At 37.2% G+C, this 26,003-nt stretch overlaps 2 protein-coding genes and 1 long non-coding RNA gene across 4 annotated transcripts; 2 read left to right on the top strand and 1 right to left on the bottom strand.

Moving 5' to 3' along the window:
• Window positions 1-89: 89 nt before the first annotated feature.
• On the top strand, window positions 90-5,348 carry LOC120556859 (THAP domain-containing protein 2-like). Its single transcript, XM_039796648.1, has 6 exons — window positions 90-587; window positions 1,440-1,623; window positions 1,778-1,885; window positions 2,003-2,207; window positions 2,747-2,875; window positions 2,982-5,348. Exons 1-5 carry the CDS (start codon window positions 508-510, stop codon window positions 2,758-2,760), a joined length of 591 nt encoding a protein of 196 aa, XP_039652582.1. The 5' UTR covers window positions 90-507; the 3' UTR covers window positions 2,761-2,875; window positions 2,982-5,348.
• On the bottom strand, window positions 2,260-11,469 carry LOC120556861. Its single transcript, XR_005638899.1, has 2 exons — window positions 11,010-11,469; window positions 2,260-3,439 (listed from the first exon to the last, which is right to left on the bottom strand). It is a non-coding gene; the product is annotated as an uncharacterized LOC120556861 (long non-coding RNA).
• Window positions 11,470-11,535: 66 nt separating this feature from the next.
• On the top strand, window positions 11,536-24,816 carry fkbp5 (FKBP prolyl isomerase 5). 2 transcript variants are annotated; one of them, XM_039796646.1, is made up of 11 exons: window positions 11,536-11,848; window positions 16,188-16,320; window positions 16,476-16,620; window positions 17,328-17,470; window positions 18,530-18,644; window positions 18,761-18,917; window positions 20,730-20,820; window positions 21,040-21,123; window positions 21,211-21,396; window positions 21,515-21,754; window positions 22,716-24,816. In XM_039796646.1, the coding sequence occupies exons 2-11, from the start codon at window positions 16,216-16,218 to the stop codon at window positions 22,815-22,817; spliced, it is 1,368 nt and encodes a 455-aa protein (XP_039652580.1). In that variant the 5' UTR covers window positions 11,536-11,848; window positions 16,188-16,215; the 3' UTR covers window positions 22,818-24,816. The 2 variants fall into 2 exon arrangements, with proteins under 2 accessions (XP_039652580.1, XP_039652581.1); XM_039796647.1 differs by lacking the exon at window positions 11,536-11,848 and having other exon boundaries at window positions 16,201-16,320; window positions 16,447-16,620.
• The last annotated feature ends 1,187 nt before the right edge of the window (window positions 24,817-26,003 follow it).

A 26,003-nucleotide genomic window follows, 5' to 3' on the forward strand; every position in this document is an offset into this window, starting at 1 on the left:
TAGTGACAACCATTTCTGGCATTTATCGTTTATAGCAAGGCAAGCAATTTTTGTTACTTCCGCCAGAAATGTCAATCAAAACCTCCGGTTGGGCTGTAGCCATGGATGTATTAAGACAACGTCTGTAGCAGGCAACTGGAAGCATCGAAACGGGTCTTCCTTGCTGGAAGCCGGATGCGGTATCTGCATACAACCATGGATATATTGGTGTAAGTGCTGTGGAGATCAAAACACCCATGGTGGAGATAGGTGTGGCAATGCGAAACGAATCTAAACCTAACAGTCTCTGACCTAACCAACCCATACATTCTATGTAGCCAACCCAACCAACTAAGGCAACGAGTACTCGCCAATCACAGACAGAGTAGGACGGGCCATGCCTTCGCCATCCTGGGAAAACGCTATGAAATTTGCGACCACGTAGACGCTACATCCGGTTTGTGAGGTCAGTCTCTGTGCTGCCGCCATATTGAAGCGGGGACCGTTCAAATAAACGAGTAGTAGAAAATGCCAGACTTTTGTTCTGTGGTTGGATGTTCTAATGGAAGAAATGCCCAAACCAAGCAGCAGGGAATAACATTTCACAGGTGAAAAGTCATCTTACAATAATTGTAGCTACTGTTACGAACGTGTTGAATTTGATCTATCACAATAAGTAATTCTTAGCTAAGTGACTGGCCTGATATGAAGTTAAGCTAACTAATGTCAAGAAGAAAAAAAAAGTAGTAACGTTAACATATCAGTAAGATGCAGAAACGTATGTTTATCAATCAGCTGTGTCGCTAAACCTAGCTATGTTATTGAGTTAATTAACGTTAGTCCTAAATTATCTAAAGCAGGGGTCTTCAACGTTTTTTAAGCCAAGGACCCCTTAACTGAGAGAAAGATAGAGCACTGAGCAGGGACCCCTTACTGCATATTGTGTAAAATTAAGTTGCATAATAAACTGGACCTACAGTAATGTGTAGGGCGGCCTAAAGCTTTTATAAATTTTTTTTTTTGCATATAATACTAAGCTATTAAAATAGCCTAATAATTGTGGGCGTAAATCATGTTTTAATGTTCAACATGTGGCACAGGGAATCCTTAGGATTAACTGTATCTGTGGATGGCCTTAGTGACTACCTTACCTATAGGCCAGTAAGCCTATCATCAGAGGGGAGGTATATTTGCTAATAATACGTAGATTCATGTTAAGTATTTTTAATTTGTGAAAAAACTTAACAATACAACACAACACAAAAATTAACAATAATTTGGAGGCCCCCCTGCATTGACTCTCAGGACCATGCTCAGGACCCTCTGGGGAAGATCCCTGATCTAAAGTGTTTGTTTACAACTGTTTCATGGTGCTAATGTGCCATACAGTCCCTTAATTGAAGCAACAGAAGCATGCAGAATTGCATAGTGTTATTCAGATGGATTTATTTTGTGTTTAGGTTCCCAAAAGATAAGGTTAAAAGACGGGCATGGACAGTAGCACTGAGGAGAAGGGACTTTGAGCCACATGCCCGCTCAGTTGTCTGTAGCTGTCATTTCAAGCCCGAAGACTTCGACATGACTGGACAGACAACTCGTTTAAGGGAAGGAGCGATCCCGTCATTTCCTAACAATATTAGCAAAGTGAGTACCATTGGCAAATTGTTTCTATGTAAATAATGACAATTTATATAATTTTAATCTTTCAATTACAAATTTGCCCACTAAACCTAACAATACAAAGAAACATTTAAAAATCGTACATATTGACTGAAGTAGTATTTTACTTTATCTCCAGGTGCCCAGTAGGCCTACACCCAGGTCAAGCAGGACCTCACAAAAAGCTGCTGCAGAATGTCCTGATGTTCCCGTTCAGCTGTCAGAGGACCTTCAAAAGTCAAACTTGGTGAGTGAAACAGTTATTGTTTTAAACATCTTTGACGAATGCTGGGCTTATATTAAAGTGACAATTATAAAATGAGGAGAATCATTTTAAGTTACGATGAAAATAATATTTTTTCAGGATCATCAGTATGCCCTTGACCCAATTAAAGTAAAGAAAAAGTTAACTGAGGCTCAGGAGAAAGTGGAGGAATTGCAACGGGACTTAAGAAATGCCAAGGATCGGGAAAGAAGGAATAAGAAGACAGTGAAATCCCTGCAAGAGGATTTAAAACACAAAAATATGCTTACCAAGGAACTGCAGCAGAAACTTGACTTCCATTCTGGTTCGTGAAACTGCCCTGCTAAAGATATAAAACACATCCTTCCTTTGACCGATTTAAGCATGTGTAACATTTATAATTTTGCAGGAGTTTAAATACATGCCTCATCATCACACAATTTTAGATTGCAGTATCACCACAGTTGATAGCATTTTATTGTGAAATCCCAAAAAAAAATTTTAATTGAGCTTCCATCTACATCATTTCATGAAATGCTTTCTATTTAAATTATCCAACATTTTTTATTTTTTTCAAAATGTCATTTTCTGTAACAACAGTCATACCAAATATGTAAAAAACACACACATATGTAATCTAATGTATATTCATATCATGTGCTTGCATGCGCATGTTTTGTTTTTGGTACTACGAAAATAGTTCCCTGCAGGGTTGTAATTTCTTTACCGAATCCATTTTCCCAAGTATGTTCTAGTTCAAAGCATACAATAATATTCACTTTAACTTTGTTTAATATCATAAGACTGAGTTGATGGTTTTATACAGAGAGTATTTGCATACTGCTATTTTTCTATATTTCAAAGGTATCTGTCTGTGACTGGTTTTATCATCAACATTGACACATAACCCTGATGATAGCAGAGCTGCTGTGTGCACATACTGCTTCAGCCAGGACCATATGGAGTTTATCTTTCACTTCATCAGGGCCTCAGGTAGGAGCTGGTGTTTAAGTGCACAGTGCTATTAAGAGAGATATTTTACATTTCAAATTTGGTTTAAAAAAACACATGACTGACTTATCTCTTGTTTAAATTCCAGGTGGATGGAACAACTACCTGAGTGTTGTTCACTTCCAGAGTGTATTCCGCCATCTCATGGTCTGATGCAGCATTTCTCAAGGAAACACAGGATGACACAGTGGGTACGTCCCTGGTCCTTAAATTGCATCCATGTTTCCATCGCTTGTTTCCCTTCCTCGCGTCTTAGTCCATCCCACCACCGAGGAAGCATGGGAGGGACGCGAGGAGAGAGGAAACGAAGAAATGTGAGAAATTAAACATTCTTTCCTCTGACGTGTCACATAAATCTGTCAGCTGTATGGGTGTAGTTAGCAATGGCTTTAAGCTGCACGGCTTCCAGGAAGGCTGCTCTCGTGTATCCTCGGTCATAGCTCCTCCTCGATCCCTCCTCAATCCTTTGTCCTCACTTCTCGGAGCAGGAATAAGAGCTTTGAGATGTCCTTCAAGAAGGTGGACCAGAACGACTTCCAGTTCAAGCTAGGAGCGAGGAAATATCAAATTAGAGATTTGGGATCCACCCAGTGTCTATGTCAATTGTGGACATGTCATCCGTAGTAGTGCCATCTGAGGACTCTGACACTGCATTGATCCTCTTCATTTGAGAATGTCGCTAGTGTGTGTTGGACCACAGCTACCTGCCCACTAGCTTTGGGTGCCTAACCGAGAATGCTCTTGTTTATATTGCAGGTTATGAAGCAGATTTCATGTGATGTATGCTGTAACCGTTTCATTAACACATCTGTTACAGTAACGGCAGCTTTTTGTGATAGCTACCACCTGCTAACCTTGGAAAACAATAAAGGCCTGAAGATTCCAAATATAGCGTTGCATCCGACAGACCACAAACATTTAATCTGCAGCACATCAGTGTCCCTGTTGAGCCGTGTTGTCAGATCAATCCTAGGTTTAAAAGCTGCGTTTGATGTTTTTGACCATATTGTGGAAACTCAGGATAGCATTGACAACCATCACCTTAGCCTCATCTCTTTATCCGTGAGCAGCTTTCATAAGTTGAGGCAACACTTGTAGCAAGAATTCACACTCTACAGTTTCAGAGTGGCAGTTTAAGAATGCAGCTATGTAAAGTAGTGTTGTTGGGCAATTGGATAAGAATGTCTCTGTCGTGACTTTGTGAGTGAAAAATAACTTTTATACATTTTTATGAGATTAGGGCTACATTTGTATTGCTCACCTCTCTTGTATAAACAACAGAAGTTATTTCCCTGGTACTTTCATTTTCAGTTGCACCAAACTGTATTGGTTTATCAGAATGTGTAACTGTGCAGAGCCCTGCTGATACACTGTACACAGTTTTTGTAAAAATGTGTGACTTAAAATGTAAATGAGCAAAATATGAATATTACACTACACACAAAAAAACCCACATTAATTATCTCATGACCCTGCAGATTTATCTTGTGACAATCCCTAGTTTGGTAATCACTGGATTAAACTATAACTGTAGGCCATATAAAGTATAGTATAGTTTCACCCTTAGTATAATACTGTTATTTGTCGTATTAGTCACAAGGGGCAGATTTTTTGCAAACCAGTTATTACTTTAATTCCTTTAACTTTAGCTTATAATGCGTCTGCACTTTTACTTAACTAGGATTTTAAATGCAGGACTTTTACCTGTGATGGAGTATTTTTAAATTTTTTGTATTTGTACTTTTACTCAAGTAAAGGATCTGAGTACTTCTTCCACCACATGATCAAAACGAAAATTACTTATTTTTAATTGTTGAGATTTGACTGCAAATATCCAGTCACTATTATTGTGAACAATCCATCGTCTAAATAATGAGCCTAAGGCAAATTCATTGCCATATTTATGACATGTTACATCAAATGCATCGCTAGTACAGAAGCAGACAGTACATCATTTAGCTGTTGTTTCATTTTGACAGGAAATACAAACATATTCATGCATTATAGCATTTACTGCCTCCCATGTAGTGATTGCTTAGCATGGAACATAAGTAAATCAACAGAGCAGGACAGTTATTGCTCAACAGTATAAAACAACACAAACGACCCCTTGTAAGTGTTCAGGTGGGTGGTTAGATACTGTATGTACACTTCCTGCATAGACACATTTTAAAGAAGTAGGGGAAGAGATGTGAGTAACTGAAGACTTTGTACCTCTCTGACCCTGAACCTCTCACTCATATTGTAAAATGAAACATAAAACGAGGGAAAATGCTTATCTAATCTTACTTTGGCAAGTGGAAATCAGTTGTAGGTGACAGTGAATCGTGGTGTTACTTCTTAATGACCATATTTTGTTACCGCACTAGCCCTAAATAAAGTCTTATTTTGGACCCAGTAATGGTGCAGTTGACTTTTTTGACAGTAAAGGATCCTCTTTTGTAAACCAAACCTATCACATGTCATGTTTGTAGTCATTTTTTTTCTTTCAACAATGTCTCTTTCTAATATGTTTGGATAGGGCTCTAACTTCCACTGTGAGCTGTCAAAATAGTTATCAAGCAGTTACTCACACTTGTCTCAAGCGTTTTGTCATCAAGTCTCATTAGTCTGACATGACGGATTACTATTGAATTGCTATGCACTTCCCTGTGACTGATGCCAAATTATTTAATAGTATATTTGTTCAGAAAAATAACACACATTAGCGCCGGTTTGGTGAAAGGGCTGTGCCATGAAGAAGAGAGTTGTTTCAGTTTTAAGTTGAACCCTTGTGTTTGGCTTTACTTCCTCATTGTTTGGGGTCTCAAACACCACTGCTGCATGTGTAAAAATATAATTCAAAATCAATTTTCTTCCTTCATGTATGTATGTGTATATATGTATATGTATGTATGTGTATGTATATATACATTTATAATTTCTGACTTAATTAATCGGCATTATGTAGAAAGTGGTAACCCCCGTCACTAACTGTCTACACATCGGATGAAGGTGACAAAATACGGAAATTACCATAAGGCATTGTTATCACACCAAATAAGGAAATATGTCATGCTTTATGTGTTATATGGGCTAAATGTGAACACATACCCTCAGTTGCCATTTTATTAGGTACACCTAGCTCAATCTAATACAATCTAATGCAACAATCCTGCAATAAGTCCCACCTAACCTTTTGTGAAGGTTGTAATCTTCAGTTTTTGTTGAAGCTGTTTTAAAAGCTGTTAATTCAACTTTTTGATAATTTTGGAAGATGTAGTTGGTGGTGCTGTTGAACTGTATTGCATTATACAGATGATTATACTGATTTGAACATATATTATAGCTGCAACAGAATGTGTCAAAAATGTGCAAACTTCTGCAATATGTCATCAGTTAAATATGTTATTTAGATAAAAGTATTATTCATGCCTTTTATGAAGTATCAAAGTAATAGAATGTTTTCTGAGTTGTGAAAGGGGATCTCTAAACAACATAAGGGTTACGTTTCTTAAAAATAATGTTTATTTAGGACCAGAGTATAAACTGACAAAATGACAAAACAAAAGAAGCCAAACATCCGAAAGTCTTGACACTCTTTTCATCTTACTGTGTTCTTCTTAAACTTTATTTAACTAGGAAGTCACATTGAGATTAAAACCCATTTTGCAAGTGAGACTATAGCCAGGACAAGGTCACATAGCAGCATCCAACACAACAACAGATCACAACAGCAACAATAAACAAAATACATTACATAATACAGTGCATTAACAAGGCAGCAATATGTAATCAGGTGTTTGTTAGTTAAATGAAGCAATTTTTAGCAGTGACCACTTCTCTTATAAGTTTAAAATCATTTAAAAAGAAAAGGGTCTCAAATTTGAGTTTGGCCTGAAGATTGTTCCAGGACTAGAACAGGCATGAGAGTAATCCAGTGCACAGGCTACTAAATAACCAAACTTGGTGCAGAGGAAAAATTACAGAAAAGCACCTACAATTAGATATAAAGGCTAATTATATTCATAAATGAATACAGGTCATTTTAATGTCTAAAAAAACCTCCTCTGCTAAGCTTTTGACCTCTCCAAATGAATACTCCAATTTTCTGCCTGTTCATACAGTATGTCTACTTTGCTACATTTCAGAGGGAAACAAAACATACAGATGAGTAACTTCTCATCGGAATACCTCTTTCACTACTGACAACTTTATCGGTTTAGTAAACTCATCATGGCTAATTATCTAAGGAAAGAAAATGAGCACAGAATTTTGAAAAATAACAAAATATAGTCCTTTAAGGTTTAAGTTGAAATGAACAAAAACAAAAAGGTCTGTCCTTGTTAGTCACTGTATTTTCTTCATCAGCAGAAGCGAGGAATCATTTATTTGGGGTCCATGGCAGACACAGCAGTAAAGAACTCCTGCTTCAGGGGGCAAAAGTTCAGGGATAAAAGGGATCACTCAGGAGATTACTCCCATGTACGTAACACGGATGCCTAGAACACAAACAAAGAGCATTATGCTGCCCAGCTTTATTTTAGCCACAGTGTGCATGTTTGTGACTGCTTTTCTAACCTTATCCTCACCACTTGTCTTTTGTATCACCAAATGAAGAGTTAAGCTCCTGATGCCATAGGATTCTCCTTTTAGCTGTTTAAATGAAACATCTTTTTTTTTTTCATGCCTCCACTCAGGGCGGTGTTTTTCAATCAGATTAGTACAGCACATTCTGTTCTGTTTCACTTCCTGATGACTGTACAGCCTGTATCCCTGAATGAACTTACCCGTGTGCTTCTGGTTACACCAAGACAGTCATTCAGACAGACGTATTCTCGCGACTGCTTGTCAGATTTTAGTACTTAGTGCATACAGTATTTAATAAATGTATAAATACTAATATAACTGTTTATTCATTTATTTTAACAGAACAGTTTTAAACTTTTTAGTGAGTATTGAGCTCTTTTTTAGAGCAGTAAGAGGCTCTAAAGCTCAAAACATGAGTAATAAGTCTATATAAATATGTTTATTATATTTATATGAGACAGCTACAAACTCTTGATTTAACCTTAAAGCATCTAATTTCCCTGTGTCCTACCGAGTTGCTGCTTTCACCACAACAGAAACAAATATGTTCATGATGTTTCAGAAAGGAAGACATGTCAGGCTTGTGTGTCAATATAGAAATCTATTCATGCATTGCAGTTCAGCTCAGGTCAGCTGAGTTAATTTTTGACCTCCACTTACGCATACAAGATGGGAGGAAGTGCCAACAAAGCTACTGGGACACCGCGATACAGACGAGTGTTTAGGAAAACAAACAAATCTCTGCCGGAGCTGGAGCCTTGATCAGTTTTTAAAAAGTATTTATGTATTTATTGTTAATGGCTTGGTGCATGGTGAGGGCTGGTTGTGTTGTTAGTTCACCAGACCGTCATTCTGTTTCTCTACTATTTTCTCTTTTAATGTTCTAATGCGAGAGTGTGTGAAAGCTTTCTTCCGATAACTCAGAAGATTGCTCAGCCGGTTGATAACATCCCTGTAGGTTTGCACAATCAGGTTCCCTTGTGTTACGTCACCTTTATAATTAACGGGATCCTCATGTTCCCATGGTCAGACAGTGTCCTTACCACCTCTGACTGCAGGATTCACCCACCAGAAACCTGCAATGAAGTTTTAACTATTTGAGCACCTCAGTTTAAGCAATTAAGAAGATACACTCACAACAATAATCTATGCCCCATCTTCAAGTTTGTTTCAACCATTTGAATGCAGCATATTGTTTCTGAACATAAATGGAAAGAGCAGCCATAAAGTATGCTGTATTGCAAACATTCTGGTCATAATAACATACCAGTATCCTCAGACCACAAAGGTAGAAAAGGCAAAGCCATAAACATCTTTTATGACTTTATGGGAAGTTGCAAACACTGATGTATATGTCTTGCTTCAGTGAAAGCCTGACTTCATCAAAGACATTCTAACATCTCATGCTCTTTATTTAAACACAAAAGCAGATGAATAATCATCTTATCCACAGGGAACTGCTTTTACTGTTGTTCATTCACTTTAAATTTGTTTACATTTATTTACGCTGCTTGCATTTATATTTTCTATTATTGCACTATAGTTGTATTTGTTTTTTGTATCTTGTTGTTTGCACCAGTTCCATTTGTTCATGTTTTTGTTTTTGCACCGCGACCGGGGAAACACAATTTTATTCCTCTATGAACTGTACTGCACTGTATATAGATGGATGACAATAAAGTCTCTCTTTTCTATCTTATCTTAAATTTACATTTTTGTATGTAATACTGTATATCTCATAATTGTACTGACAGCACTCATTGAAAACAGAATTTCATCAATATGCATCTATACAGGTGTTTTTTTCTCCCAAACTGTTACTAACTCCTAAAAAATAATTGGCCTGCTGAGCTAAATCTGACTCATTTACAGTTTACAGTCCCTGTTAAATAAATAAATAAATAAAACTCCTACAACTACTCTGTTCTGTGTGATACTTGCTCATGTACTATATGTGACATAGGAGAACATGTCAATTAGAAGTAATTAAACATATTTAGTCAAGTATTGAATATAGGTATATAATAAATATAATATATAATTTTGAGATAGTAGATCTTGAACATTTCCTTTACATTTCAGATATGCTATACTTAATTGAATTTCCCTGATAACTACTCTTTTCTTAGCAGATTACGGTTTCTTTCAAAACAAGAGCTCATAAAATATGACGCCATATTCCTAACATTACATAAAGTAAAATCAACACCTGGACCAGGTTTATAACTTTACTCTGACGGGCTATCCATACTATCCTTCACAATAATAACCATTGGATATTTACTTGTATTTTAATGCTATGGTCTAATACTTCTAAGTAATAGGCTACTTGTTTCATGGGTCACATAGGGAACCTGAAGTTACAGTTCTAACATACTGGTCATTCACATTTACATTAACACTACATTTCAGAGAAAATAATTGTATCTTTAACTTTGAAATAGCTGCAATATTTCTTTTCAAATTACGATTTGCAAAACGAGCTCATAAAATATGATGCAAATGATGATGCATATGATACTTTACCTCTCCACTTTGACAGTAAGTACTTTTACCTTTAGTATTTACTGAGGCAAGGTGTTCCCAGGCCAGGGTGGAGATACAATCTCTCCACCTAATCCTGGGTCTTCCCCCTGCTCCCAGCTGGATGTGCATGGAACACCTCCCTATGGAGGCGTCCAGCGGGCATCCCTACCAAATGCCCAAACCACCTCAACTGGCTCCTTTTGACTTGCTAAACAACAGCTCCTAAAATATGGTGCATTACACTTCACAAGAAGTAACAACCCTTTGCTCATTGATACATAATCAGAGATCCTCAATCTTCCAAAGAAATAGGATGAAACATATCTAAAGAAAATGTGAAACCATAATGTGTGTGTGTGTGTGTGTGTGTGTGTGTGTGTGTGTTTGTGTGTGTGTGTGTGTGTGTGTGTGTTACATCCACATGTGTGAGAGATGGACAACTGCATTTTAAACTGAACATGACTGGTAAATTAAAATAAATGAACAGTGTATGAACACTGGTACAAAATTATATAGCCTGTCATGCAGAAAGGAATACAGTTGATTTTAGTAGCCTATAATAAAGATGAAAATTAGTTGCAGGCTACAATCACATTTAGTCACTCTAATAAGAATTTGATTTAAAAAAAAAACATATATCCCAAAATGAAAATAGATAATTACACATAAAACCACTTAGACCATTAGCCTATTAAGAACCATGCTTCAGGGTGAGTAGCCTATTTATTTATTTATTTATTTTTAACTTTTAATCCTTAAATATGTCCTATGCTAGCCTACTCAATTTGTTCACATTTAATTTAGTACAGAATTATGACCTATAATTGTGATAGTTTTTCATAAGTGTTGCTACTTTTACTTAAAATATTTGAATACTTGTTTCACTACCGCAGTAATAAACGCATCTTGTTGACAAATCATCTCCACACAGTAAAAATCACAATAAAGAAAAAATCCCACCAGACAGGAGGAAAAAAACAACAAAAAACATACACTCATGCGCATTTGTCGAAATCCCTACCTTTACATAAGTTAAACGTTACAGCAAATTTACTTTAGCGTCAAAATCCCCGGTAAACAAAAATAATAATAATAAAAAAAAGCGCGGTTTACAGAAACCGTAATCCGTCTCAGCTCACGACTTATCGGGCAGTAGGCCTAGGGTGTGCTTTTATTTAGGTGCTTACACATCCCGTCTGTGTGGTTAGGGCTCGGCTATTACACGACAGTGTTGATACGTGTTGTAAACTGAGGAGAGGACAGCCTGCTGCGGTACAGACTGTACTGTTCCCGGCCTGGCTCGGCACGGAACGGGTTACAGGTCAGGGTGTCTATTGGAACACAGTGTTCTCATCAGCAGCGGTACGGCTACAGTACAGCCGGAACATTGTGTTACTTTGTGGCTGCTTTCCAAGACCTGCCCCTTAATTTTACACTAAACGCCCTCCCACAACTCTTCTACTCTCTCTCTCTCTCTCTCTCTCTCTCTCTCTCTCTCTCTCTCTCTCTCTCTCTCTCTCTCTCTCTCTCTCTCTCTCTCTCTCTCTCTCTCTCTCTTCTCTTGTGTGTCTGCCGATCTTCCTCACCAGTGTCATTTTGAAGTCTGTCCATGTGGTTTAATTTCACTGGCACGTTCATCGCCACAAGAGAGGAAAGGGATAAAGGGAAAACAGGACAAAACAACTCGACATAATAACCACATGGGCAGAACATTTAGTACCCTGGATATGAGATGAGAAGGGCGGGCTTAAATTAGGAGGAATAGACACGGTCAAAAAAGAAAATAGGCAACTGACCGAAATTTCAGCGGGTCATCGGCCGTTTCGGGAAAGCAACAACAAAAAAGGAGCGCAAGGAAATGTAAGTCATTTACTCTATTCCATCTATTCTGATGCTAAAAGATTTCATTAATGACTTAATTACTGCATATGGTTTACCGGCTTTCTAGTGCTTTCTGTTCACGCCTGGCTGAGTTAAATGGACACTTGTTATACATCATAAACATAAAAACGAGTCTAAAAAAAACGTTAATGACGAAAACAACAACATGTCCGGTTAAGGTTGTCTGATAATAAGATGTTTTAGGGTGGATGTTGAATTTGTCACACGTGTGGGGGGCATTTAAGGTTACAGCTCCCACTGTGCTCTGGAAAATAAAGGCTGATAAGACTGCGTGTGTGTGTGTGTGGTGTGTGTGTGTGTGTGTGTGTGTGTGTGTGTGTGGTGTGTGTGGGTGGGTGGGTGTGTGTGGCTGTGGTTCCCAATGGAGGTGGATGAGGACAACAGTTTACATGTAGGATCCCTTTAGGCTTTAGGTGTTCTTTATAAAGTACAGGTGGTATTTACTGTTTCTGAGAATTGGTAACAGTAACTCTAATTCATTCTGTGTGGATTCCTATTAATTGTGGACCAAGTTGTATATTACAGGACATAATGGTAACCTCTGAATAACTTTAAATATAGGCTATGGCATTATCACAGTCTTTATGTGTATTTAGATTTAGATGAGGTGGTTAGATTGAGCAGAGTTGGCCTGCTGACATAGACACGGGTTGAAACAAAGTCCCATAGATGAATCACACTGCCTGAAGGAGATATTTAATGAATTTAAACAATGATCTTGTCCAAATACACTGACATGTAAAGATTAAAAGTACATATACCACTGTAGCAGAATTTCCAAAAAGCGATGTCTATAAAAGCAGCTTTTCTTGCATAATTTTGTGAACTGCCTGATGTCTTTGTCATGTTAAACAATAATCTCCATTGCCAGACAGTGCTCTGCCTCAGGATGTCAGGCTATGAGTCTGTCATGCACAGGGTGTTCTCGCATGTTTTCATACTGTATGAATCAGCAGCAGAGTACGGATGTGAGACAGAATGTACAGATACACCGTGTGCGTCTGTGGATGTGGTCTTTGCCTCATTATGTTCTGTTCCTGCATTCCTCCGCAGGGTATCTGAGTTTAGATACATGTAGCCTACATGCCATTTTATCTGTGTTGTAACTATTTGCAGTGAGTTTACCTGTTCAGTGTTTAATAATTAATTCTTTCATACAGAAAAAGCAAAAAGTTAAATGATAAAATTGATGGAATGAATAAGTTTTAATGATGGTAATTTGTTTTTAATGGTAATTCATAACACTATAACTCCACTTGCTTTATTTAATTTAATTTAAATTGTGTATTAATGTAAATGGTCAATTTGAATATTTAAAATCAGCTTACTTTCATTCAGAAATTGATGCTGGGTTGTACGTGAGGGGGTCTCAGATTGGTAAACACCATCAGGCTTTGCCAGCGGGGAACTGTGAATAGAAGGAACATTGTGTTCAGACAGACAGACACGCACACACACACACACACACACACACATGCATGCACGCACGCACGTACGCACACACACACACACACACACATGCACGCACGAGTTACATCTAAGATGAAATCCATGAAATTTAAAAGACACAGGACGAGTTGTTGTGTGAACAGAAGAAACAGAAATGTGCTGTGCTTGTGCTAAAGAGTTTAGTTAACGACTCTTGATCTTTGAAAGTGACACACACAATTGAAGAAGCAGAATAAATTGAGCAGATATCAGTAAGACCGATGTTTAAGGTTTTGTCCTGTGGCTTGAGGAACATGGGTGCACCATGGCTTGGGCTGTTACTGTTACTAAGATTGTTCTCACGCTAGAAAAATGAGTTCAAATTGATTTCTTAATCAATATTCAACTCAATGAGTTTATTGCCAAGTTGATGTATCTCAGGCCATGCTCTGCTTCTTCATTTTCCTACTACAGGCTTTTTAAGAACTTATTCACCATGGCAGAATATCCTAATATTTGCACGTGGTCATCAACAGCATCTGGACTGTAAAGTAAAGTAAAGACAGGACAACTGGTGGAAAAATCTAGAAAACTGTTGCAGGGAATAAGCTCTACCTTTTTAACCTTAAACCATCTCTGTTAAGTGGTGATTTGTTTTAAATTTATTACATTTAGAAACATTTCAGGCCTATATTGGCTTTATACCTCTGTACCTGATGAAGAGCCAATTTAGGCTTGAAGCATTGCACTTTTAAATATAAAGGGGACAAGCAGCATAGTTGGGAGTCTTTCAGAATCAGAAAACACTTGTTGGTCAGACTAACGTCCATTTTTATCGTAGTAGATGTTACATTTTCATTTGTAATCGTTACTTCACAACTCCGGCCTAACATTAGTGACATTCCAGTCTAGTCCCAGAGCAGCTGTGAGCTGATGCTATTCGAGCAAGCGTTAACATCTCAGCTGTTGCATGTGATGATAATCACCAAATAGTGTTTGCCAACATGCATAACATAGCTAACTAGCTTTTTCATTGTCTTCAAACAATGTCAATATTATCCTGCCAGGGCAGACTGCAAATGCCTGCAGCCGTGTGTATTGAGGCATCGAATAACTGCAACGTTGACAATTGCTCCTGTGATGAGGGAGGCAACGTTTAGCAGCTGTAACGCTATCTATATATCTACCTACCTACCTACCTACCTACCTACCTATCTATCTATCTATCTATCTATCTATCTATCTATCTATCTATCTATCTATCTATCTATCTGTCTGTCTGTCTGTCTGTCTGTCTGTCTGTCTGCTCAGACAGACAGCTCAGCTCAGATTAGTCATCTTGTTTACTTATTCTTTGACCAGACAGTGCCTAATTTTAATCAATATTTTGCCGACTTTAAACATTTTTATTTAGAGCAGTTATCGAACATTTTTGATACCGAAATATTTTCATAGCATTGCGTATTAAATGTCCTGTCAGATTCATAATCTTGTTTACTTATTCTAAAAATGTTGTCTAGAACAGAACAGGTTAAAGGTTTTACACAAAATACCTCAGGTATCATATTGACACTATATCGAATTCTTTTAATCTTTGTCATTCAATCAATCAATCAATCAGTCAGTCAGTCAGTCAGTCAGTCTGTCAGGTTGGTTACCGAACCAGGGTACTAGTACCAATTATTAAAAACTGTGCCAAAAATTCTTTGTCTGATTTGTTTGATACTATTTCTGTGAGAAAGAATTTGTTGCTAGCAAATACAAAACGTGCAAAAAAACTAAATACAAAAAAATGTTTGTGACCAAATACCTTACAAATCGATAAGGTGACAGTATACTGTGCAGCATTTGGAATGAGAATTGGTGCTATAAAAATCACTAGTTATGTGGACATAATGGCTATGCTGGGAGAGGTCAAATGCTACTGTAACAGTAACACGGCCTGAAAGACCTAGCGGAGACAACATTTGAGCTATATCACATCAACATCACCAGACAAAACCAGACAGCACATAGCCTCATATTCTGATATGTATATTAGTGTATCACCTCTGAATTGGAGTCATGGTCAAATTCAAGATGTTAACCTGCCTCATCACAAACAAAGAGAGATTACAAGACTGTATTTGTGATGGCGCAGCTTTATTAGTACAGAGTGTGTGAGCGTAGTTGAGCCCACACTTTCCCTGCACATACAAGACTTTCAGAAAAAAGACTAATGTTGAAATACTCATTACAAAAAACAGTGAAGATATCGAAATGAGGTTCTGCCGTGCTGCAAATTTTATTTTGCTGCGCATAAAATATGCGGATGTCATTTATTGATTGACAAAGAGAAAAAAGGGCCATAAACTAATAATCTTGAACATACTGTACTTTGGTAAGTGCAGCTCGTGTTACAAAATAAGATGACTGAAGTAAGCAACACACTGCTGCCTTTGACATTATATTTATGTATTTACTTCATCTGTGGGTGATCAAACAAGGTGCGGTACAGTTAAGGGATTTCAGAACTGCAGTGCAAAGTAATGTTCCTCATACAGCTGGGATCAATGCTACTGTGGCTTTTGCAATAAAAATGTAAATATATCTCCAGTACAGTACATGGCTTTAGAACATGTGTCCTTAAATAGCTACAAGTTATATAATGTGGAGGAGAAAGTCATATTTACTGGATGGATTATGGAGATCTTGCATTGGTATTTTTGTGAAACAGAGACTGTGATTTTCCAGTCCATCTCCACAAATTAGATTTATTTCATGTGCCATTTTCCTTGTTGCGCGTTTGTCCCAAAGTGAAAACATGAGACAAGAAAAGTTATTTATGGTGCTCAGATTGCTAACACGTTGGCTTGTGTGTTCATAACAGTGTTAACGTGTGATGCCCACACGCAGAAATGACCACTGATCAGGATCTGACTATCGATGGCCAGCCAGCCACAGCCATGTTTGCTGCAAAGGGCATTGATGTAACACCTAATAAAGACCAAGGAGTCATCAAGGTATTTATTGTCATTGCTTTAACGTTAATGTTTTATTGTTGCACAAATAGGACTCATTGTTCCACCATATGGCATGGTCATGATTTCTCATGATCTCTTATCTCTTCTACATTCTCTGTTTAAAAGGTTTCTCAGTTGAACTGTTCTGTCTGCAGGTTGTGAAGCGTCAGGGGCTCGATGGAGAGCGGCCAATGATTGGAGACAGAGTGGTCGTCCACTACACCGGAAAGCTGCTCACTGGGAAGAAATTTGACAGCAGTCGAGATCGCAGAGAACCTTTTTGCTTTAATGTGGGCAAAGGTAGGTGACTTTATGCACTACTGTCATACTTGAGGGTGCCTTTGTGTTGTCTCTTACATTAATAGTTTGACATTTTGGAAAATATGCTTACTTGCTGAGAGTTAGATGAGATGATTTACCCCTCCACTCACCAGCACCTCAATTAATACGGACTACACCTGTCTTGAAACTTGGCCTTCATTTTGATGTCAACTACACACTTGCAAAATTGTGACTGCATCTTTACTTTAAGTAAACATTTGAATGCAGTACTTGTACTGTGCTGGGTATGAATAGTTTTACTATTAATAGTTAATAATTTGACTTCAGAAAAAAAGTTTTTAGTACATCTTCTACCACTGCAAATATCAACATTCCCAGTTAGAGACATTTTGAAAAGTAAAGCAAATACAGGTGGTGCATTGGTGCAGAATGAAACACTGATGTATGAAACTGCCAATTTATAATTTACTTATTAATTGAAGTTGACCGATTGTTCCAGCCCACTTTAACCCCGGGTTTAATGAATAAGAATGCAGCTTTGCAGTAACTCTGAGTCCTCTCAGTGATGCGCGGTTCAGACACACCCACCCGGCTTGTTATGAAAGCCAATCTGCAAAAATATGCATTAATCAACCACTCGAACAGGACCAAGTATAGAGACGGACTACATTTTATTCTCAGCAACATCTCTTATAGGTTTTTTTATTTGCTTCATCCACTCACAGGACAAGTCCTCAAGGCCTGGGATATTGCTGTGTTGTCCATGCAGAGAGGTGAGGTGTGCATGTTCCTGTGTAAGCCAGAGTACGCTTATGGATCTGCTGGAAATCCTAACAAAATTCCTCCCAACTCTTCAGTAGTGTTTGAGGTAGGTATGCTACATTAGTGCTGCCATTTGTGCCGTGAATTACATCACACTGAGGGACCCTGATCATTTAGGAGTATGTGTCAGTCTCTGCAGATTTCAGTTAAACTGAGCTATTGAAATTAGCTGGATACATGCTTAAACATAATTAGCTCTTACCAGTGTATCACCGTGTGTATTTTGTCAATAGCAAATTGCTGCCAATAGGTCCCGAAACATCCCAGTTAGATAGTATCATCCACTGAACGAACCAAGTAGGCCTGGCTTGTTGCATGATCCAAATGTTCTTCAAAACTTGTTATTTTCAGCGTGTAATGTGTTCATAGGTTGCGGTTAATGTTCCTTGATGCAACCTGAGTGTAAAGTAAACACAAAGAAAGCGAATAGCGAGGGACAAATCGGCGGTGCCGGAACTATCCGGTAAATGAACCGTCGTCGATCAAGACTAGAGAGAAAGAGACGGGGAAGAAAAGGTGGAAGGCAGCGAAAATTAAGAGAGTTTTTATTTTATTATATACTACATTTTATTCTCATCAATGATATTGCATGTTGATATCCCGACAGTCAGTGTTTAATGACAGAGGTTCTGTCTCGTCATTACAACAAATATTTTTAAGTGGTGCAATGAATAGTTGCAACAATATTTACAGACATACTGTATACTGTTAGACAGACTGGAATAAGATGATTTTTCAAACCTAAAGCTAGGGGGAATATAAAAGAGGGGACTGGATGTTAAGGGGCTTTAGTTAGCTGAGAGGGATGTATTTATCTTAGTTTGTCTTGTCCTAGTAGAGGTATGGTGTGTATACATACAGTATATGTCTCAATACACAATCTTCCTGTACTGTTTCTCCAATAGTCATTATTTCTCCTTCTTTTTTTATTTCCATGACATGATGTGACAACTCCTACTTCTTTTTTGTCATATATTTGTTGTTCTCCTCCCACATCTCTGTAACACCGTACACCGAGTTGTGCAGGGATGTGATTTAGCATTTGCTTCATAGCCATATTTGTGTATGTGTAACAATGATTGAGTCAAAGTTTACAACAAAACAGATGGAGCTACTAAAGTTTGAAGGAGAGATTCTCACAGACGATTCCGGCATCATGAGAAGAATAAAGGTCAAAGGTGACGGTTACACTAATCCCAACGATGGAGCAAGTGTTGAAGGTAAGGCCATTTTCTTCCTTCTTGGATAATTCATGATATTTTGCCAAATAACCACTACATTAAACGGCTACATAAGAGGTTAAATTGTGTCATGATTTGTGTCGTATGACCCACAGTGCACCTAGAGGGAAAGTGTGGTGGTCGACTGTTTGACTGCAGGGATGTCAGCTTTGTGGTTGGTGAGGCTGAAGATAAAGGCGTTCCTTTCGGAGTGGACCGAGCCATGGACAAGATGCAAAAAGGAGAATGCTGTTTACTTCACTTAAAACCAAAGTAAGTTACTGAAAATCCTTAAAAAAACTGCTTTTGCTCTCTCAATGCAGGTGCAGTGAGACAGTCTTTATGTGGGATTGCTTTCGGTAATAATCTCTGCTAGATTTTCATGCTGTGGTCCTCCATTACACCTGTTAAGCCAAAATACAATTATGTCCCCAAGAACCATTAATTCATTGTACTTGATGTAGGATTTCTGTCAGATGATGATTTCATTAATTCTGCTATTTTAAAATGCAGTCCAGATCGGCTGGAAAACAAAAACAAATACAAAATAAGAAAACCTTATTACCGTACAGGACCATCATTAATTAAAAAAATTTCATTAAGACATTTGATGGCCTGTGGAACAAAAGAGAACTTGGATCTGTTTTTTTGTAAACAGAGGAGCACAGTATCGTCATCCAGAAGGCAGCAGTTCAAATGAGGAGGCAAGGGCGTGCCCCTGATCACCCACAATGCTGTTTGCCTAAATTTACAAAGGTCCAGTCTTTTAGCCATGCGGTTACTGATTCTATTTATAATATATATTTTGTACATTTGTGTGTGGAGTCAGAACATACTCACATATATTAAATATTATTGAACAGTATTGTGTCTGTCTTCTCACAGTAATCTCAAATACTAATGAAAGGCTAACATTTGCCTGATATAGTGTGGATATGGTACTGATATTGGTTTAGCAATATTCTGTATTGGTCCAAAACCTACATGTACAATACCTTTGATCTCTTAATTGTCAGGGTCAATTCTAAAAAGCTTAATATCTATCACTCTTGAAGAGTGAAATGTGTGATTTGGGTCTGAAAGAACATCTGAATGAGAAGTCAGTCATCCAAAATATGAAGAAAATTCATATTAGACAGAAATAAGGCGTAATTAAGTAAAAGTATGAAGTAAATAGAATGCATTGTACTGCCCAATCCACATAATATCATTCCCTTAACCCCGCCCACACCAACCTTACCCATTATCTCCTCAAGCAAAGGCAATAAAAAGTACAAGTCCTAGGAATTCATACAACACGAACAATTTATACTGAGAGTGAATGCTAACAAGCAGTAAACTAACACAGAAACAAATCTGAAATAAAGACAGAAAGAAAGAAAAAGCAGAAAGAAAAGCAGAAAATACTTAATACATAATGCTTCTCCAACTTAATTCACACAAATCCTCATGAATTACTCTTCATAAGAATCAGAACTATTCATTGCCACTAATGTAACTCCTATATCTTCCCTTTCAAGAAACTGTACAATATTATTTAAAATGCATCTTGTTTATTTTGCAATATGTATGACATTTCTTCTAATGACATACATGACGCCATCGTCCTAATCCACTTACCTATAGATGTGTTTTTGCAAGTAAGAGCTATCAGCCTCTTCACTTGCAAAATACACATATTAAACTGCACGCACTGGCTGTAATACTGTCTTTTGTATTAACATAATCAAGGTATAGATTCATAATAATTAGGTTATAAAGGGAGTTGTACTGAGACCAACTTCACATCAGCCATTAAAGTGTGTTCTTTTACATTATTGCAGTCTAAGCAAGTGTCTGGAATATTACTGTGAATAGTATACATTTTAACTGGTAAGGGAATTTTCCCCAGTGGCATGTATTAAATAAATGCACAGGTGTGCTTTCCCACAACATAGTTTAAATGGCAAGTGGCTTGAGTTGACTGTTGACATTTGATACAATCTTTGTACTCAGTTTGGCTGTTTGATATAGAAGTTGGGTGTTATGTTTTGTATTATGACCAGACTCATGATCTGTCATGTTTTATCTTTTCTTTTTTCACAGGTATGGTTTTGGAAACAAAGGTAAACCAGAATACAAAATTGGACCAGACAAAGACATCATATACGAAGTTACCCTCAAAGACTTTCAAAGGGTGAGCTCTGCTTACTACTTTATATTTTAAAGAAATAAACAGTCACACTCTACATTAGACTAGATTTGGTTAATACGGTAGTGTGGCTTTGGTTCATTTTTCTTTTTAAGACAAACTCATTCAAGCACACTTTCAAAAAGTCCTACATAGTTATGTAGATAATTTCAGCTGACTGCCTAAAACATGAAAAAAAAATGATGTTAATTGTTTTTCCACAAGGCCAAAGAATCATGGGAAATGGACTTGCCTGAAAAGCTAAATTTGGCTGTTGGAGTTAAGCATAGAGGGAATCAATATTTTAAGGTACAGTTCCATGCTGATCTTTTGTCTTAACAGTTTTTTTCTTAATTGTTACCATGTTCATAAAATGGTATTATCTTCCTGTATTAGGCAGGGCTATACTACCAGGCAGTCATCCAGTACCAGCGTATCGTTTCCTGGCTAGAGATGGAGTGTGGTACTGGGCTGGATCAGCATAAAAAGATACAGACTTTTATACTGACATCACACCTCAACTTAGCCTTGTGTTTCCTGCGGATAAAAGAGTTCTCACAAGCTGTGGAGCACTGCAACAAGGTGAGCTGCAAGGCCCTGATGGTATTTATCCATATTTAACATTTTACTTTTACTACATTGTCTCTCTGTATATTAACTAATTAATGTGTGTGTGTGTGTGTGTGTGTGTGTGTTTAAGGCAATTGAGCTCGATGAGAACAATGAGAAGGCTTTGTATCGTCGTGGGGAAGCCCGTCTCCTTCGTAACGAGTTCAGCCTTGCCATAGAAGACTTTCAGCTTGTGCTGCAAGTCAACCCCTCAAATCGAGCAGCCCGTGCTCATATTTCCATCTGCCAGAGCAAGATAAAGGAACATCATGAACAGGACAAGAAGACCTATGCCAACATGTTCCAGAAATTTGCAGAACGGGACGCCAAGGTCAGTAAATTCACTGCTCTTTGCTAAATATAGACAAGTGTTTTCTTTTGTAACAATAATCTTAAATTAGAAGAAACCAGTACAACTTTAAAAATAAAATAAACACACGCACGCACGCACGCACGCACGCACGCACGCACGCACGCACGCACACACACACACACACACACACACACACACACACACACACACACACAGTTTTCCAGAGCTTTCCAGAGTTTTATGACCTACCAAAACAGTTCTTGTGTTAAAAAGGAACATTTGATTTGTATTTCACCTCTGGAAATTACATCGGGCACATCTGACTCCCATAAATTAGGTAATCTATCTAGTGGGGAATTATTTTTCAACTAATGGTCAGCCATTTTGGATATCATGGTTAGAATTATTGATACAATGGATGGAGATCCATCCCACCACTATACCAACCAAATGTACTACAATGTACTACAATTCAATAATATAGCTGATTCTTTTTTCTCAAAGGTTTCAATTACATTTTTGATAGTAAAACGCCCTGCTATATCCTCATCCTGTGTATTATTGTGCTTTCTTCACTATTATGCTGACCTCTAGTGTTCATTCATTAATTTATTAATTTTCTTACCTATTGATGCAGATGCTCTTCTCTGTTAAAAGGAGAAATTATCTCAAGTAAAAAAGCATAACAAAAAATGTAAAAAAAACAACAACTTCTTAATTTTGACAAATCTAAATTTGGTTAGTTTCTACGGTTTTGATTTATTTATATTTTACTGTACATACATGTACTGTACTTATATAACTGATTTTCAGTTTGTTACATAAGGCGGCACATTCTCACGAAATGCACATTCATAGTGTATGATTGAAGAAATAATAAAAAATTAATAATAATTTTTATCAGTTTAAAGACTTGCCCTATCAACAATGGTTTATTTTAGACTGCTGTAGTCATGTATAATTCATCTCCCCAAAACAGGTTGGGAAGACTAAGAGGAGGCGGGATGAGAGTGCGAGGAGCGGCATGAATGGTGAAATGGGCATCAAGCGACGGCGAAGGAGTCAGGACTGTCCATCGTAAAAGTGACATTTGAAAGGGCGAAAAAGAAAGACGTCTTCATTTGCTTTCCAAGCCAAGGGAGCAGAGGCATGAACGAAGTCATATAAAAGCTTCTAATCCAAACCTCCTTATCCCAAAATCCAACGTTACCATTCCTGCATATAAAGCAGAGTGAAAGCAGAGATGTTTGCAAGCCAAACAGCCTTTCCCTTCCCATTCTGACTGTGCGAATACCAGGACGTACCTCTCTGTGGAATTAGTCCTGCAGAATTAGTGAGTTAAGATTGTTAAACACTTCTGGCCCCCACCTTTTATTTAAAAAAATATAGTTTATTTCTTCAAAATTCCATTGTATTTGTCATTAGGCTACTGTGTAGAGTTCAGATGTGCCTCCACAGTGTGTTTCCAATTCCCAAACTGTACGTGCTGGTTTTCAGACCTCTGGCTTGTATTTGGTATTAAGCCTTTTCTTGGGCAGCTGCATGCATGCATCACAAGGTGTTCAGGATTCAGACTTGAAATTTTGCTATTTTCTAAATGTGCAATATGTATTTTGGATAAAAGGTGTAACAAGTCCCGTTAGCTCAGTGGCATTTGAAACCTTTCTGTTCTTTGGTTCATAAAAACAATCATAGTGTAAAAAAGCCTGCATTTATGGAATGTTGGGAAAAACTAAAATACGAAAAAAGCAACAACAAAAAAATACTACAAAACCAGCTCACAAAAAGAATTCTCCTGCAAACATGAATCTGCATTATTGCCTAAATCACTGATAGAAACCTCGAGTTTCCAATGAACAGTGGCAGAGAATAGAATCTGAAATAAGCACAAACTCCAGATACTAAATTATACCAAAACATAAAACAAATAATACTAATAATAACTGTAATTCTGGCAAATTCACTGTATTTTGTTACTGCTAGAAACAACTGAAATAATATTATTTTGTGACATTAAGCTACTACCTAAAGCCAAATCAGTAAATTTTTTTTAAGCCTATACTGAACCTAAACTGTGGTGTAGAGAGATTATTTCCAGACATACAATTTAAATGTAACCCCTTGTTTTGGATAAAGACGAGGCAGTGTTTTACAATGGATAAGACCACCGTCATGCACTAAAATAAAAATAATTTATTCACGAATACATGCATGATAAGTAATTTGTAATTTGTTGAAATCTTGTGTTTTATCCATTAAACACATCACACAGTACAAACCATTTTTTATGAGAGGTCAGTCTGGTATTAATAGTAAAACAGTGATGACCTATGGGAGTGATATCAGATGATAACATCATTTTTGACTTGACTGATTATATTTTAAGACGGTGGCAGCTGCAAAAACCTTCATGAAATAAACAGTTCAACATTAAAGGTTTACACTCCTGAGCTTTGGTGGATTTTAGTGATTGATGACTTTCTTCTTCTTTTGCTGTATGTTTATCTATCTGCTAATTGCATAAACAAGCATGGCACAATCTCCAGCACACATAAATCCTCATAATTGTGACTTCTTACAAAAGGAGGCATTTGATCATAACATCATCCCCATTTCCACCTTTGTATTTGACAGGGTAGATGCACTAGTATTGACCCCTTGAGTACAAGTGGAAGAGGGACACCGAAACCGCAATGGAGCTTTAAACAGAACCACAGTTTTCTTTTAATGATTCACAAATTCCATGAACTTTGGTTATGTAATCAACTACATAATTTCACATCTGTTTTTTGCCTCAGTCCTGGAACTAGTGTCTCTTTCTTTGACTGCATCTATTTCTTCATTTTTTAAATTTTTTTACGTGTGAATGTTAGTGGATCGTGGACAATGATGCACTTTGGTGACTGTGTACTCCACAGTGCTATGGAGAAAGGTCTGGAAATGCCAGACTAGTGACTGTCAAACCAACACTGTTATCTTTTCAGGAAATGTCTGAATAAAGTCTTGAGATGTTTTATAAACATTGGTTGGTTCAGAATGAAAACCTTAGCTGTCTTAAATATTTTGTGTAAAAAAATCAACAGTGTGTGTGTGTTAATATATATTGTATGTTAACAAAGTTTTTAAACAGCATATTGCTATATGTGTTCAAGTACTGCTTGCTCACTGTCAACTACAAAAAGATTCCTGGGCCTCTTAGTGCTACATTCATCATGTTTGATAACTTGACAATGCAAATGACAGGAATAATTTGGAAATGTTTGTCATAAACAAGCTGTATAAAATACAGCCTGTTGAACTGCAACACTGACAATATGAAATTGGTTTTATTAGAAACTGTTATATCATAAAAAAAATTATTTAATAGATCTTCAACCTGTAAAGCAAAATGTGATCAATGTTTAAACCGGCATTTATGCAAAAGAAATATTTTCACACAAAAAACTACGTAAGGTACCTTTGTTTATTTCTTCTTTATATATTTTTATTTTTTATTTTTTTGCACTTTAAAAGCATTAAATAAATCCGAGAATTGCATTAAAAGAAATACGTCATTCTTCAAGTTATAATTTTACAGTGTAATAAAATCTTTAAAGTTTGCTTTTGATGCTAAGTGGTATTGTAATGAAAATGGTTAAATGGGACAATTATCATAAAAAAGTAATTGTAGCTGGTTCAACTTCTTGGATTTTGTGTAATACAGTAACATAGTTCCACTCTTTAGAACCCTCATTACCAACATCTTTCAATTGCTATTTTAATTTACTTTCTTTTCTATTTGATAAATAAACTCAATAGAGGGAAGCCTTAAGGAATTAAACACTGACTGCGATTTCTCTGCTGGCCAGTGTACTGGCGGGAGCTGTGGTGTCCTTTTGCCGACACTAGAGTGCCGCTGCCATTTAACCAGGTGACTCTTCTGTGTGCTGATCTGATGGCCACATTCTGCTTCATGATGAATCATGCACAAGTTGAAGGAGCCGATGGGATTACAGTTCCCTGGAGTGGTTCCTTGCACAATTTCAATAGAATTGATTGATTTAATTCTCTGAACCTGAACAGATTTGGTGAATTTCAGCTTTGTAGTCGTTGGTATTTTAGGAGATAGCCTACATATCCAGATATAGGAATAGTCAAACCATTTTTGGCTTTGCAGATCATAAATGTGAATCAGAGCTATTTAAACTGACAGTTGATGTTCACACTCAGGTTTAGCCCATCATGCATACAAGCAGTTTATACTCATTCTTAAGCCTACAATAAGTTT

This window comes from Perca fluviatilis, chromosome 4 (genome assembly GCF_010015445.1).
Source record: "Perca fluviatilis chromosome 4, GENO_Pfluv_1.0, whole genome shotgun sequence".
In the NCBI taxonomy this organism is placed as follows: domain Eukaryota; kingdom Metazoa; phylum Chordata; class Actinopteri; order Perciformes; family Percidae; genus Perca; species Perca fluviatilis.